This window comes from Heloderma suspectum, chromosome 3 (genome assembly GCF_057233095.1).
Source record: "Heloderma suspectum isolate Gila_16-S chromosome 3, 16-S_ref, whole genome shotgun sequence".
In the NCBI taxonomy this organism is placed as follows: domain Eukaryota; kingdom Metazoa; phylum Chordata; class Lepidosauria; order Squamata; family Helodermatidae; genus Heloderma; species Heloderma suspectum.
The window spans coordinates 100,531,752-100,548,603 of NC_139460.1; the positions used below are offsets into that span (position 1 = coordinate 100,531,752).

The window sequence follows — 16,852 nt, forward strand, 5'->3', positions numbered from 1 at the left end:
CAATATATTGTTGTTTGGAAAGTTCATCCCCCACACTTACTGTGAGGATCGCAGCTAATCTCAGAGGGAAAAGTGAATTCTTAGGTAAGGTGGCAGATGATGTCAACCAAAGAGTGCCAGAGCTGTGTCCCTGTGACCCCTGGCTCCCTGTTAAGTGTGGATAGGTTTGCAGCATCAGTAAAAAAGATTTCTATATTACCACAATAACGTAGTAAGTGATCATTGTTTAAAACATCTATTAATTCTTTAAGTCCTGTATATTATGTTTTTGCTATGCAATAGTAGTAATACAATTATGTTTTTGCTCAGGACCTTATGCTAGTTCAAATTTCTAACCTAGTAGTGTTGCCAGATTTCTTTAAGCTCAGGCCTAGAGGCTTTGGAATGTAACCTGGGAAGCTCAAGAGTAGCAGCTGTTGAGGCCAAACAATAGGAAATAATCTAATGGCCCTTGGAGCCCGAGGATAGGGGTGGACGAAAGTCACTTACCTGTCCTCGAAGATTTCCCGCGGTGGGGGGGAGGCGCTTCGTTGCTCCCCCTGCGAAGTTCAGGCCGGGGGGGGAGGCTTCCCACCTCGCCCGGCTGAAATTCAGGCCAGGGGGGGGCTTCCCACCTCGCCCGGCCGAAATTCAGGCCGGGGGGAAGGCTTCCCGCCTCGCCCGGCCAAAATTCAGGCCGGGGAGGAGGCGCCTCGCCCGGCCGCGAACTAAACAGTTAAAAAAAAAACCGCCCCCGTGATAGGCTACGTGACGATTAACGTAGCCTATCACGGCTAGATCTGCAAAGTCAGCCGTGATAGGCTACGTAAATCGCCACATAGCCTATCACGGGTGACTTAAAAAAAAAAAAAAAGCGCGTACGCAAATGGCGGCCCCCATAGGGAGCCGCCATTCCCGTTCCTTATTTGGTCGCTGTAGTCTACGTAAACATTTACGTAGACTACAGCGACCAAATAAGGAACGGGAATGGCAGCTCCCTATGGGGGCCGCCATTAGCCGTACGCGCTTTTTTTTTTTTTTTTTTAAGTCACCCGTGATAGGCTAAGTGACGATTTACGTAGCCTATCACGGCTGACTTTGCAAATCTAGCCGTGATAGGCTATGTTAATCGTCACGTAGCCTATCACGGGGGCGTTTTTGTTTTTTTTTCTTTTATTGCAATGGCGGCGGCGGCAGCCAGTCGAAAGATCGGCTGCCGCCCCCGCCCCTGACGAAGACCCGACGAACCGCCGGCCGGACCCGCCGCCGGGAGGGACATTCGGCAAAGGTAAGTCCCGTCCCGGGGGGGGTGCGGAGAATTTCTCCCCGAAACTTGTTCGGGGGGCCGAACACGTTGGCGCTCGCCCCCCCGAAGTCTCGGGGAGAAATTCTCCGCCATCCCTACCCGAGGATAGGAAATAATCCGGTGGTGCTTGGAGTTGTTGTTGTTTTAAGAATTCTCAAGCCATCTCTTCCTCTAATGGTTAGAGGTCTATCCTATCTCCACTGCAACAATATTTCCTTCCTTATCTCTTTTGAACATATATTTATTGTGCCTATATTGGGGTCTACCTCTTTTCACCATAGAAAGAACATGCTGGAGAAAGTGGGTGTTTTAAAGTGTATAGTGGGGGGAAATTATGGACAAGATCTGTGGAGAAGAGCTTGCCCCTTGTATCTTGACTCCTTCAGTCCTTCTGGATAGCCTGAGAAGAGGCCTAAACCTTGAATCGCCAGATCAAAAGTTTACATCACTCACGTACTGGTGACCTATTTTTCAGAGCAACGTCATGATGTTTTCTCCTTAATCTCTGTGTTGGGAAAACTACCTAGACACTGGGGATACCTTCACTGATGTATACACCTGCTGTACTTGCAGCTTCCTGACTCCTCCCAGAAGGCTTTTATATAATCACCCGGAAGACTCCGTTTTGAACAAGAAATTCAATGGCACGCATTAACACATTTTCTGATTTAGCTTGTTATGCCCTGGCTAACCACCTGGTTGAATGGCAAGGCTAAAAGCATAGAATGATTGGCTCTTCAAGTATCTATAAAATTAGGTGTACAGGTATATGGTAACATGAAGAAAGGTTTATGTGAATGAGTTAGTATGATCTGGTAGGTTTCTCCAGGATTGTTATTACTTTCCCCAATAGCAGCAATCAGATATATTGATGCTGTATCACCATATATACAGCTTGATTTATGTTAACCTCTTCTCCACAAGGTTATGTACATGATTATGTGGAAGAATTTGGCACTGTGAACCATCTTCAGAGACAAACAATTGCAGTATAGCCTTTCTACTAGTAAAATTAGCTGTTTCACATGGTTTCAATAAACAGATTTATAGTCATCTTAGATGGAATAAAAAGTAAAAAAGGCATTATTGAACTTTATAGATGCCTATAAATTACTGAATAACAGCATTTGCTAAAATAATTTATGATAAATTTCAGTAATGAATTCCCCTTGCTTGGATGGGTATAGAAGCAACTTCTGCACTTATTTTTAGTGGGTTGGTTGCAGAATCTGCCTTCTACAGATGGAATGGCTCCTTACATCCAAAGAAAGGTTCTGATCCAGTGGAGCATTTCTTCACTGGTTTCCCCCCCTTTTCAGAAATAATCTTCCAGAAAAGCTACTCCAGAGGGTTGGGGGACCCTTTGGAACAATGGGGGAGGTGGCACTGGGGGGTGCAAAGGTAGGGGGGATATCAACAAAGATCACTCCCCCTCCCCTCCTGTTGGCCAGAGCATCCAGAGCAAAACTCTACTCAAGGAGTGCTCCCATTGGCAGGAAGAAATGCTAGATCCAAGCCAGTATGTGTTGCTTTAATGCTTATAATCCAGTGAACTATTGTGCAGTACAATCCTAAGCAATGTATTCAACTGAATCCCATTATGTTCACTGGGAAAAATCATGGTAAACTTAGTCATAGTTGACTCCAGATTTGAGGGTCCCCTCCTATGGGCCACCAACTAACCTGGTGGTGGCAGTAGTAACAGACATCCATTTTAATGCTCTCACAATAGCATCACTCCAGGTCATTGTGGGAAATTAAAGTAGTAGTTAGCAACCCCAACCACCTGGTGTAGTGGAATGATCAGCAGGTCAGGCATAAGCACTGGTGGGCTCTTCCAGAACATTGTAGATGTGGCAGGACCCAAGGGTGCCAGGTGCTGACACTGGGGCAGACTACAGTCTTCTCATTATGAAGCCTACTGACAATATTTAGTCTAAAGGTCATTCTCATGTGGGTCATGGGATGCCTAGGAATATTACTACTTTATATTGCCATGTAATGCATCACAGAGATATACTCAATGTATTTTAATCACAGCAGTAGCAGCTTCTATTTGTACAGAATTTTTTCCTTCTCAACTGGTTATTCTACAAGAAGTAGGGATGTCAGAGAATTCCGCCACGGACTCCTCCAGAATCCATGGCGGAACGGCCTCGCCACCTCGCGGAACCCCCCCAGGATGGAGCGTACCTGGAGGCGGATGCGGCAGCGGATGCAGCGGCGGCTCCAGCTGGCCTCCCAGCCAGCCGCTGCCAGGCTGCTGCGGCCGCAAATATGCAGCCATCATAGTGGCTTCCATTTGCGTATTTACGTAGGCTACCACAGCAAAGAGCAGGGACTCAAATGGCGGCCGCTACGCCATTTGCGCCCCTGCTCTTTGCCATGATAGGCTATGTAAATACTTACGTAGCCTATCACGGCTGACTGCAGGCACACAAATGGCGGCCAGCTGTGGCCGGTCCCAGCCGGTGGCTCTGCGGAGCCAGTCCGGGGAGGATTCCAGGGGAAGGGACGGAGTGCCTCCCTCCCATCACCGATGCCCCAGAACGGACAGGTGAGTGGGATTCATACATCCCTAACAAGAAGGTGTCTTGCCAACAACAGTTTTGTGTTTTGGGGTGTGTGTGAGGGAAGTTGTATTCCATCAGGTATTTAAGAAAAAAGTTAGGCCAAATATAGAGGTTAGACCAGCATGGCATAATTGGTTATGTTTGTTAAGTTATTAGAATACTTTAAGTGATCGTATCTGCCTTGAGCAGTGGTAGTTGCAACACAGTTTTCAGATCTTATTAGCCCTATTATTATGTGTTTATTGATTTTGCTCATAAATCTGTTTTGCTGGGAAAAGAGTACTCCAGATAGTTGGCATAAGTATTTTACTTTCACCTGTGAAGAGAATTGTCTTTAGCTTTTCCATAAATGAAGTATGGCAGAGCAAAACCATGATAAAAATAGGTCTCAAGTTAACAAGTTTACTTGCTGATGTTGTCCTTTTCTGACTGCCAAATCAATGGTAACCATGTTGCAACACAGTTACCCAGTGTTTGGCTTTTAAATTAATTTGCTCCAATGTCAGTAGTTCTTGACTAAACCGATGAGGCATCTCAGGAGGATGTAAAATAAATTGAATAGCAACTTTGATATTGGCAGACCTTCTTTCCTGAAGTGAACCTGAAAATGCCAGTTGCTGGAGCTGCTCCAGTCTTCAGACATGTGACATTGCAATGACTCTGATCCAAAACCTAAAACTCCGCTGTAGAACTGCTCTTATTTATTGTGTGTTTGCTTCTTATTCAGAGCATGGATTTGTAAGGTTAAGGTAGCCTTTCCTACCTGGCATGTTCCAGATGTGTTGGACTACAACTCCCATCACCTCCATCCAGCCTGGTCATGCTGGCTAGGAATGATGGGAGTTATAATCCAACATATCTGGTGGGTGCCAGGTTGGAGAAGGCTGGGATCTCTGTCTCACATCTGGTACGTCTGAACATAGCACATGGGATGTGGTATGATACGGGGATAGCATAATATAGGTTGTAAGGCCTCCTGGCAGGAAACTTGATCATATCTATAAGTATAGCTCAAAACAATTTGTGCTAAATGGAAGTCCACCAGGAGAAGAGTCTTCATTGTGGTAGCCCCTTTCTTTGGAACTCCCTGCCCCTGGAGGTCAGGCAAGCACCAACACTGTGTTGTTTCCAGTGCCTCCTGAAAACAGCACTGTTCCAGGAGGCATTCCTTAATTGACCAGTCATGGTTTTTGTTGGCTTTCTGTTTTTTTAAAAAAGCATGATTTTAATGGTGGTATTTTAATCTTTTTATTCTTTTACTGTTTATCTTTTGTGTTTACCGCTCCGAAATCTGTTTTAGATATGGAGCAGTATACAAATACTGTAAATAAATAAGTTAAATATTAATAAAATATTTATATAAATATGTTATTGAACAGATCATATAACTATTTGTAATCAAAAATTTGATTACAATCAAAAATTTGCACATCTAATTTTTTTATTTTTTACATTTGATCCTGTCCTCCCTCCATTTTGCTCAGGGTGGTTTACAAGTTTCTCCCCTCCCAATGGTATCCTCAGCAACCTTGTGTGGTATGTTAGGTTGAGAGTGAGTGACTACCATGAGCTCACCCACTGAACTTCATGGTTAAGCAAGGATTTGAGCCTAGATCTCCGTGGCCTTAGTCTGGCATTCTAACCGCTATCCTATACTGGCAATAATACAACAATTTGGTGACTCAAATCATTGTTCATTGTATCTATCCCACTTGTCATAGGAGTGAGAAAGGTGCTATGAAATTCCCTATTCATTTTTCTAAAACTAGAAAAATCCTTTCTGGAGCAACTGATATGAACAGTTGGCACCCTTTTTTCTTCACTTTTTCAGACCTCTGTATGACGTTCCCAGGAATAAAGTCTTCATGCTCTCAAATAAGGGTCACTGGATAGGGAAAGAACTCATTTTCCCCTCCACTGAGTACCATATGTTCATTGTAACGTTTGAGATTTTATGAGGCTAAGTCACAACCCTAGCCGGGCTCCTAGTGAGGCTGCAAAATTTATTCTCTACCATATTCCTACTTTTGAGCTCACTTCCATTGAAAATGTTTTTAAGTAATGTTCTTTTTCACAAGCTGCTTGCACTCCTGTAGTGGAGGGCAAGGTAAGCAAGGGAAATATTTCATAAACTGATAAATCCCTTCACACAAAGCTCAGTTTTGCAAATATGGTGTTCAGAATGCTTTAAAATCTACCTACAAAGAAATCCTTTAAAATGCTTCTAATAAGCTTTAAAAGATTTTGCAAACTTTATCCTATGCATCTATACCAGATGACCCATCTTGCTGCAGCAGATCTCAGGGGCTTACAGTATTAAAGTCACTGGCATAACGTTAATGTCATACGAAAAGTGGAAGTTGCCTTATATGAAGTCAATCAAGTGCTCCATCTAGCCCAATATTGTCGTTTCCTACTCTGACCAGCCTCAGCTCTTATGGGTCTTCGGTCTCTTTCCATTAGCTGCTATCTGATCCTTTTAACTGGAGATGCCATGGATTGAACCAGGGGCCTTCATGGCTCTGCTGCTCAGCAATGGCCCCTCCCTGTGTGCTCCATGTGGTGGTGATTGGGACTGTGGTTCTGCCCTTCTTGAACACACATGACATAATTGGTATGGTTTGGTTTGGTTTGGTTTGGTGTGACGTGACGTGACGTGACATGCTGGGTATGCACAACTCCTAAGGCCCAAATCCAGTCATAGTCCCCACTACATGAAGAACCTTTCCAAGCTTATTTTATAAGGATTGTCAGATAAATCTTAATTAACATTTTATTTTGCTTCTACTTTCTTCTGCACACCATTTAAAGAAGCCCAGAATCTCCTCGCCCTTAACTTGCAAGAGTGATAACCTACTCAGATCACCTCATCCATATTCAATTAAAGGAGCACAGGAGTGAATAAGTCCACTGACTCTGCTCCCCTCCCTTGCTGTTCTCTTCCCCCCCACCCTTAGTTAAGGTGTGCCCCTTTAGTTACAAAAAAGGCTCTGTCATTATAAGCCTCAAAAGTCTGCTACTGATAAAAATGACACATGTTGAATTAATAATTTGAAACTTGACATCCATGATCTACCTAATTAGTTCTACAACTGTGCAAAATTTCAAAGCTATCCAATAAAAATTGCCAGAAGTACAGCACATTAACAAGTGCTGGAAATGCACACATTTACCCTTTGTACTCCAATCTGCAGCACAGCATAGGGAATGGAATGTACAGGTGGGAGAAGCAGTAGCAGAAGCTGGGAAGGAAAAGCGATGCCTGGGAGGGGGGGCTTTGGGTGTCACCCCACCCCAGCAACAAGGGGGATCCTGTCTTTTGTTGTTGCTCTTGGAACCCCTTTTGTGCAAAAGGGGTTCCAAAAACAAAAAAAGTGGAAAATCAAGGGTAGGCTAGGGGGACGAAATCCACCAGTCCTTGGCAGTGGGGTAGATTTTGCCCCCACCCTCAATTTTCCTCACAGGGTACCTTTAAATCCCCAGTGTAAGTCAATGGAGGTGATCTCCACTGACTTGCATTGGGAATTTAAAGGGCTGCTCTCCCCCACCCTTTTTTTTTCCTGGAGCACAGCAGCAGGGCACCAAATGATACCTGCTTTCTTCCCCTTGCACCCTAGCATGTTTGGGCAACATGCAGGGGTGCAAGGGGGTGGGAAGCAGGTGTCCATTTGTTTCCCAGTGCTGCACACCTGTGCAGGACCAGGAAGACAAACAAAAAATACCATTCCCCCATAAGCACAAATGGAAAGCCCCATTTGCGCACATGGGAAACATTACAAGGAAGTTCGGTCAATGTTCCCAGTCCGTTTTTGCACCACAATGGGACCGGGAACATAAAAAAAGGACCTGACCCCAATCACGATCAGAGCTGGGAAGATGGCATGGGTAGTGGCTTGGGTGCACTTGTGAATAGTGATCGTGCCCCACTGGGCAAGCGTGGCAGGGTTTTCCGCCGCTCTTACCAAGCAACTCGCTGGCCAATGCCCTTTAGCGACGGTGGAGCTCCAGACAACACACTAATTCACGTTGGGTTAAATAACCCTTACTGCAGACCGTGGGTTATCTGAGAGTGTTACTTTAGGCAAATAAGCCATCATGGATTAAAAAATTCCCAATAGATGGCCCGATAACCCACAATGGGTTAAATAAACCATTGTGGTTTATTTAACCCATCATGGGTTATTGTGTCATCCGAACCCAGTCAGTACTTAATTAATGGATAACTTGATCAGAAAGGCTAAATACATTGTTTTTAAATCATTATTTCACTTTTCTGAGCCAACTGAGGAACATAGCATACTAAACAAATATGTTTAGCACACTTATAAGTAGAAGACATTTTAAATAATCAGAATGAGTTTGTACCCAGATTACAGTCTTTCTTGTGTAAGTCCTACATAAGACAATATTAATTTTCTTCGGGTGGTTTTTCAGTAACACCTATGATATTAAACTAACCAATTATAGTATTAGCAGCTCCAATACATATATTCACTTTTTCTGACATATGAAGCTTCACCTAAGCTTGAACTTCCCCTTTCCACTCTGTATGCTGGGGAATGCTTGGCTTGGGGAAATCTTTATTTACACATCAACAATTCCCCTTTGTTGAAGAGAATAAGATGGCTGTGAGTGCTGAATGCACCTATAATTTGTATGTATTTTGTGCACCACAACTCTTATATACTATTATTACTATATACAAATTAGACAGTTGAATTATACATTAAATTTATAAACAATTATTAACCATAGATCAAAATGGTGTTCAAAGAGAGACAAGAAAAGAACTAGATAATGTATTTATTTGTTTGTTTTAAAAGATGTATATTCCATTTCAATGAGCCTTCAAGATGTTTTACATTATTTATTATTGGGAATGGAGAATGACAGGTGTGTTTATGAGTTCACATAATTCTTCAGACTAAATGGCCAGCTCAGACTAATTCTGATCCTTCTGACATTTCTTGAGATAGTAGTTAGAGCCTGCAGGTTTCTGAAAGAGGAGTCATGATATAAATGTCACATTGACTTTCAGTTGGTCACAGATGAATATAATTAAGTGTATGCATTTCTAGTTGAATTACATACTTACTGATGACAGTCCATAAAAGTTTTCATTTAGGGCATGTGTGGCAACTTGTGGCCCTCCTACCATTTTGGCCTACGACTCCCATCAGCCCTTGCCAGCATAGCCAGTGGTGATGGATGATGGGAGTTGTAGGTCAAAACACCCATAGGGCCACAAGTTGCATACCCCTGATTTAGGGATACTAGAGGAGGTAGTCAATCCACCTTGTGATTCAGAGCCAATGTAATTTTTTTTCAGGGTCATGTATATCTTTTGATAATTCTGTGATTTTACACATTGGTAATTGTATGCCAAAGGCACAAATCCTTTTGGTTCAAAATGGTGGGGTGATGGTGAAAAAATTAACACAACAGATATTCTTAAAATGTACTGGTTTTTTGGTTTTTTGTTTGTTTGAGGTTGTTGTTGCTTTTAATTTCATCTGGAATATATGCAAGAGCAGGCGCTTGAATGCCTTCCCCCCAGCACGGAATTGGAAATGGCACTATTGTACAGTTTTGCATTTAAGGATTCATGTTTTGTTTTTGCCTTTGTGTCTCACCAGTTGAAAAGATACAGAACCAGTGGGATGAAGTACAGGGACACCTTCAGAACCGAAGACAGCAGCTACATGAGATGTTGAAAGATTCAACACAATGGTTAGAAGCCAAGCAAGAAGCTGAGCAGGTTCTGGAATGTGCCAAAGCCAGACTTGAATCTTGGAAGGAGATTTCTTATACTGTGGAAGGGCTGAAGAAGCAGAATGCTGAACTCAAGGTACTAGCTGAAAAGGGGAAGTATATTAGAGATCATAGAAACGCAAAAAAGCAAGTGTTTTCAAACTTCTTGAGAGTCCACCACCCTGTTCTCAGAAGAAGAAAAAAAGGCACCTTCCTGGCATTCATTCTTCCTCATAACTCCCTTCCCCTCTCATAATATGGTCTAGCCTCTGTGCATTTACTGTTTCCTCATACAATATAGCTCTTTAATTGTTTGAAGACTGTATGGCCTGTCTTCTGTCTACATAACCCAAAATGACTAATAATGCAAAAATATGAAATACACAACATAAAATAAACAAATCCAGAATGTTCAGTACAAACTCTCCCAGGAGAGAATTTTTTCATTGTTTCTTACAGGCACATGATGCGATAGAGCTCTGGTAGGCTTCATTTAGAGGCATTTCATAATACGTGGGTGTTCGTGGACAGTGGTTTAATCGTTACCCTGTTGTGGGGTGGGGGGTATGAGAGATAGAGAGAAAAAAGAGAGACTTGCCTTTTGGAAGGCTGTCTTGTCATTGCTCTTTTTTGCCAGAGTCAGGCAAATTTTTTCCTTCATATGAACTATAGGTTCAAGGACTGCCACAAACTGAGGCAGGATGTTAGATGGTGTGTAGATGTGGTGGACAGATGAAGAGAGTGGTGTAGCTTTTAACTAGATAGCTGTTTAGTTCCATCTATAGATGTGATGCAGTATAAAATGTTTTTATGGATTACGTTCTGATTATGTAGCAGCACAAATAGTTTCAAACTACACAGTATTCTTCATCAAGTAGAGCTTCCTGTCTCACATAAACTGCCTGAAGATTCTGCTGGCCTATTTTCTGATCATTTTTAACTTTGTCCTGAATGTGTTTTGTGAACTTCTGGCTCACCTTTGCAGAGAGGGAAAGGGGGGTGCTCCAGTGGATGGGGAGGAGAGCCCTGGATCTTCTTGATCCAAGTGTCTCTTCATCCCCATCCCCTCCCACTGCCTGGTAAGTCAGCTAGACAAGCTGAGGGGCCTGTCTAGCTGAAAATGTTTAAAACGGAGGAATGGGAAGCTGTAAACACTTCCATCCTCTTCCTGCTCTTTCTGGCTCTGCCAGTAAGGCTTTGGATAAACAGAGGGGCCTGGGAACAGAGCTCACTGTCTATGGGCTGCCATCCTATACCCACTTACCTGAGGGTTAACCCCATTGAACTCAGTGGCTTCTGAGTAGACATGTATAGGACTGCATTTTAAATTGCTTACTATAAAACCACCAATACTATAATTATATCCTTCTATCTGCATCAATACCTAAAATAAAATATGGTAACAAATATAAACTATTGAACTTCCTTAGAAAAGTAAAAAATGGAGGAAATTAAAAACGTGAGAGAACTAAAAAAAAACATACATTGTTCAGTTCCAATATCTTAAGGGTTAAATCTGGTAAGTTAGCTCTCATGTAGGTTTATCATTTAGTCTGATGAATTCTGGCTTACAAGTGAGTTGAGTTTGAGTATAAATAAAGCTTTGAATCAGGACAACCACTTAAGAGATGTTGCCTTACTAGAATAATACAGCACATGTAATTCTTCATTAGAGTAGCCTCGGAGGAGGAGATGTGATTGTGAATTTCTCCCCACCACCACTACCACCTCGCAGCTACCACAGAAAGTGGTATGGGAGAAGGAGCCATGGTGGCTCCTTCTCCCAAGGTCAGTGTTGTGATCTCAGGAGGGGAGGAAATGGGTGTTTGGGGGGAGGGATAGTGAGTGGGGAGGAGAGAAGATGTAGATCACAGCCTCCGTCCCCACCACTGCAAGGTAGGAAAGTTAGACGGGTTCAGAGGCCCATCTAAAAATGAATTTAGGAAGAAATGAGAGGTGAAAATGCCTCTGTTGTTCCTCCCTCCCTGCTTGGCTTTTGCTGGCAGGGCTTTGGCCAGATGGAGAGTTTTGATCTTGGAGCCTGCTGTCTAATGAGCATCAGTCCTGTAGAACTGCAATAACTTGTAATTTTTAATGCACTAAAAGAGTAGTATGTAGTGTGTTTGCAGCAATACAGTCTTTAATTCTGTCATCATTTTAATAGATTAATTATGGTTTGTTGTTTTAGTGCCTCTGAGAAATTCATTCAAATGCCTTGGACGATTTACTATTTTATTTAAGTTCCCAACATTTTCAGTGCCATTTTGAGGCTTGCCTCTTTTTTTTCTTTTCTTTTTTGCTCTTTTGTATTTGGTGCTGCCCTCTTTTTTTCTCCTTCAGCTGGAGACACAACACCATTGGCAAAGCCGCTACTGAAAATACTTATTCTTTAAAGGGAGTGATTGCATACATTATATCAAAAGTAATTGTCACAAAAACAGTTCTTGAAACTCTACAGCTCCCAGAACAGTTAAACATTATTCTGTCTATGACATTGCAATATAGTAGAACCACATTAGCTAAAGGTGAACTAATGCATGCTTTGGTTGCTTAACATGGATTAGGCAATACATTAATGTATATGCATGCCTGTTTTAAATTAGTACCTTTGAAGTTTCTACATAACCCAGCTTTGAAAAAACTTGCAGGGCCACAGGTTCCGGGAGGTTTTAGGAAGGCTGCAATCCTATACGTACTTACTGGGGAGTATGTTTGATTGAATTCTGTAGGTCTTACTTTTGAGTAAATGCATATAGGATGACACCGCATATGGCATTGGCAGTTCAACTGGGATTTAAAAACAACTTTTGACAGATTTGACTTTCAACCAGCATAAGGTAATTTCAAGGGTGTCAATCCACTACTTTTTAAATTCATACAATCAGTGGTATGAATTGGTCCCTATAAGTCTGTGGATTCTATATGTACTTAATTAGAAAAGATTACATATTTCCTATGGAAATCTTTAACCATTCTAATGGCTAGGAGATCTCTCCCTGTGTGTTTTTCTAAGAAAACAACTTGCAGGGGAAATGAAGCCAGTCATCTTGGAAAACCTTGTGGATTATGGCTGAATATCTTAAGTACCACAAACACATAGCCACAAACATCATTGTCAAAATGGAACGAGAAAATCCCAATATCTATCCTGGTTCATAAACAAATATTAAATTTTGATCTTCCATTGGCAATCTCCCATGATGGTGTCATTTCTTGGTACAAACTGATCTAGTTAATGTTGAACAGTTGGTTGTGGTTGTGGTTGTTATTTCTTGCCCTCATTCCCCTAAGTTGAAAGACATTCTTCTCTGGCTTCTTTTTAAAAACATTCTTTTTTATTGTCACTCTTTAGAAGAGAAATCTCCCTTTGTCTGCCTTGTGAGTCTTATTGTGACAAATCCTGCATAAAAGCTTCTTAGATATGATGGCATTAGCAGTTTTGCGGATGACTGAGTTAGACATATGTGAAATCAAAAGAGAACTCAAATCATGCTGAACTCAGTTGATTTAGATTTCTGCTATAAGCTAGCATTTGAATGTAAGGATCTAATAATAAATCAGGACTTCAAAATAAATTCTTTCATACTTTCTGTGTTAAAATAAATATTTGTAATTAGCATCCTGTCCCTAATATATTTACAATGCACAGGGAATTATTTTCAGTGTGATTGTCACTTTTAATGGAGGTATTGTTCCTTACAGTGAGCCAGATGCTGGCTGTCTTCTGTGTATATGATGACATGTATAAAGTGGCAACTAAGATTTTCTCAATGTTGAAACTAATTCCCCACCCCTACCCCCAATCCTCAGGGTTTAATTTGTGAGAGGGCTCACCAGGGTCTAGCCCTGGCATCTGTTCACTATGCCAGGACTTAACCCTGTAAAATATAAAGTAAGAATAGATTAAAATGCCCTTGATCAGGTGCAAAGTTCATTTCCTTGACTCAGTGAATAACTAATGTCGAATTCCCACACATATTTAACATTTACCTTTTTTTCAACAGTAATCTGATAAATGTTCATAGTTTCATGTTCCGTATTTGATTATTTTTGATATCTGACATCAGGTGCAGAAAAGGGCGACTAAAATGGCCAGGAGGCTGGAGCAACCCCCCTATGAGAAAAGGTTACAGTATTTGGGACTTTTTAGCTTAGAAAAAGGGCATATAACAGGTGACCTGATAGAGGTGTTTACAATTATGCATAGTGTGGAGTAAGAAGGTACAGAGAATTTTTTCTTCCTTTTCATAATATTAGTACGCAGAGTCATCCGATGAAACTGAACGTGGGAGATTCAGGACAGATAAAAGGAAATATTTCTTCACACAGTACATAGTTAACCCATGGAATTTGCTACCATAAGATATACTAACTTGGACAACTTTAAAAGGGAATTAGACAGATTCATGGAGAATAAGTGGCTACTAGTCATGATGGCTATAGATGTCCTCCAATATCAGAGGCGTATGCCTCTAAACATCTGTTGCTGGGGAACATGACTGTGAACGTGCTATAGTGCTCATGTACTGCTTGTGGGCTTCCCATAGGTATGAGGTTGGCCACTGTGAAAACAGAATACTGGGCTAGATAGGCTATGGTTTGGTCTGGCAAGACCTTTCTTATAGTCTAGCATGTTTTCATTAAGAGTAAAGTGTTGGCATTTTAGTCCAGTCCAATTTAGTATTTTATGTTTGAAAACTGATGACATTAATATTAAATATGCAGTTTGATATATTTCAAGTGATCAAAATGCTTCATGTGCATTATCTCTGTAATCTACATAACAACCCTATAATGCAGGCCAGTATAATATCCTTTTTGCATATTGGGTTTTCCATTGAGAACATAATAGTTTGCCTAAGGCTACCTAATGAGTTCTTGTCAGATGTGTAATATTTTATAATCATGAAAGAGAGAAGTTGTCCCTTACTCATACTCTTTAAATATTCAGAGGGGAAATTTCCCTAGACACACACCTTTGTAATCTGCAGAGATGTCTGAAGCAGTTTCTAATGTCACGTGGGGGAGCTGCTATATAATAAAAGAAGTCCCAGGGGTGCACATTTAAACACTATATATATTCCAGGCAAATTTACTCAGCTTTCCTGATCCATGTATGTGTCTTGAATGTAGAACCACTGGAGTCATTGTTCCTAGTTCATTCATGATCTAACTTCAGATAACACCTGATATGCACTGTTCCAGACTGATAGTGTTCAGCCTGGTAGGCAAAAAAAAAGAAAAGAAGGCCCATATTTTAGTTTCTAAAATTAACAAATATTTATCCCCACAGAAATAAAAGCAAGACTGTTTCTCTTAGCATTGGAGAAGTCTGAGATTTAGTTTAGTTTGTAATCTTTGTGGACAGGAACTCTATCACATTTTTTGTCTCATCAGTCTTAAGCTAAAGTTGCTAAATGAGTGAAGTAGTTTTTAGTTATTTATTAAATAATAATCCATTTTTAATTTAATAATTAAATTAAATAATTTTTAATTTAATAATTGGGCTGCAGTGCCAAAATCACGACTGTTCCTGGACATCATGTTTTTGTTCTACTGTTCTGGATAAGAGTCTGTTTATGGAAATCTGTTTCCAGTGAGATTTCTGTTACAGGGAACCTTGTGGTAGAAGTAGAAGACGATATAGTCTAAACTACCAGTAAATTCCATGAATGAGACAGGGCAATTGTATAATAAAAACCTCGTCTAGAAGCACTCTCTGACCTGGTTCACACATATTGCAAACCCATAGTTTATTTAAATCATGGTGAACCAATAGTTATTGCCCTACCCAGGGTTTGCCTGGCAGATGATTGAACAAACCATGGTTTGTTTCTTCAATCTCTGGGCTGGTTGTTTCCCTCTTCCTTCACCCACTCCTTCCCTGAATCCCAAATGGGTTTGTGGTGCTGTAGTGCTGGCATGAAGAACAGTTGGGGTGTTTTTTTAACCACTCTCACTCACTGCCTTTGTAGCCTGGTGAAACAACCCACGAATGATCCACGATTCTGGGTTCACACGTAATGACAACCAATGGTTTAAACAACCCAGAGTTCACAACCCAACAACAAACAATGGTTCTCCTTCTGGGTTGTTCATGGTTAACTAAAGGCCCAAATTACCCAGATTTCCCTTTTACGTCGGTGCACCTGTTTTTTAAGTAATGAACACTTAAATGTATATGAGCAGAATGATATATGCATTTTCCTAGTGCCTTGAATCTTTTAACAAAGTCAGCAAATTTCAGCAACAAGGAAGATAAACTAAAAAGAATACTCTAAAATATGTCACAATAAAATTAAGGTAATGAAATACTTTTCAAAAGCAGAAAGAAAGAAGAAACCATAATTATTTAAGAGATAAGTTGGGCCTCAAAATAAGAAAAGAGTGTGGAAAAAGAAGAAAAAAATCTGTCATTACTTTAATTATAAGCATTCATTACGCAAAGTCACATAAGACAGAAAATAATGGGATTCTAATAGGTTGGCTGATAAAACACTCATTGCATCACTTTAGTTTCCATATCTTTGAAAAGGAATGGAAGTGATGACTGAAGATGAGAGATCTTCAAAATTATTGAAATGATTAATTGTTTCCTCAAAGGTGGGGAGAGAGAAACTCCTATTTTTAATGTTCTGACTGATACTGTTTAGTAATGTCAAGCATTTTATACATATACATACTGAAGTTAATGGTGAGAAGCACCACTTTTTAAATAGCCCTGTAATGGGTTTGTCAGTAGGCCAATTAAATAGAGTTCTTCAGAGGGGATTACAACGTCATTTAAATTCATTCAGCATTCAACATTATTTGTTACGATGCCCTATATATATACCTCCCCTAGACAAAAATCCTTGAATACATTCTCTGCTCTTTATCTAATCGACTTCCCCTTGATCAAATTTGTATTTTGTTGGTTGATAATAATGTATAAATTACTGCTCTGGTTGCAAAATTTGCCTTGGCTGCAAGTAAAATAAGAGCTAGGCACCAAAACCACCCATAATGCATCCTAAGGCGGGGTTTGAGATACATCCTCCCCGTATAAATTTCATTCTCCTTTATATGTGTTGGCCTAGTATCCTGCTGGGGAGCTTCTGAGTCATGTCAATATGATCTTGCATTTTTATATTCTATTTACTCTTGTATCTTTGTCTACTATTTTTATTGTATTTTATCTTACTATTTTACTGTATTTTATTTTAGCCTACCCTATTTATATTTCATTTTATTTTAAGTATAC

The 16,852-nt window shown here is 40.7% G+C and overlaps 1 protein-coding gene across 1 annotated transcript in view; it reads left to right on the forward strand.

Moving 5' to 3' along the window:
* Positions 1-16,852, forward strand: part of DMD (dystrophin) — a 1,907,270-nt gene that overhangs the window by 1,430,863 nt on the left and 459,555 nt on the right. Inside the window, exon 52 of the mRNA XM_084843968.1 lies at positions 9,495-9,706. Coding sequence (XP_084700094.1) covers positions 9,495-9,706 — 212 coding nt within the window. The remainder of the gene's footprint in view (positions 1-9,494; positions 9,707-16,852) is intronic.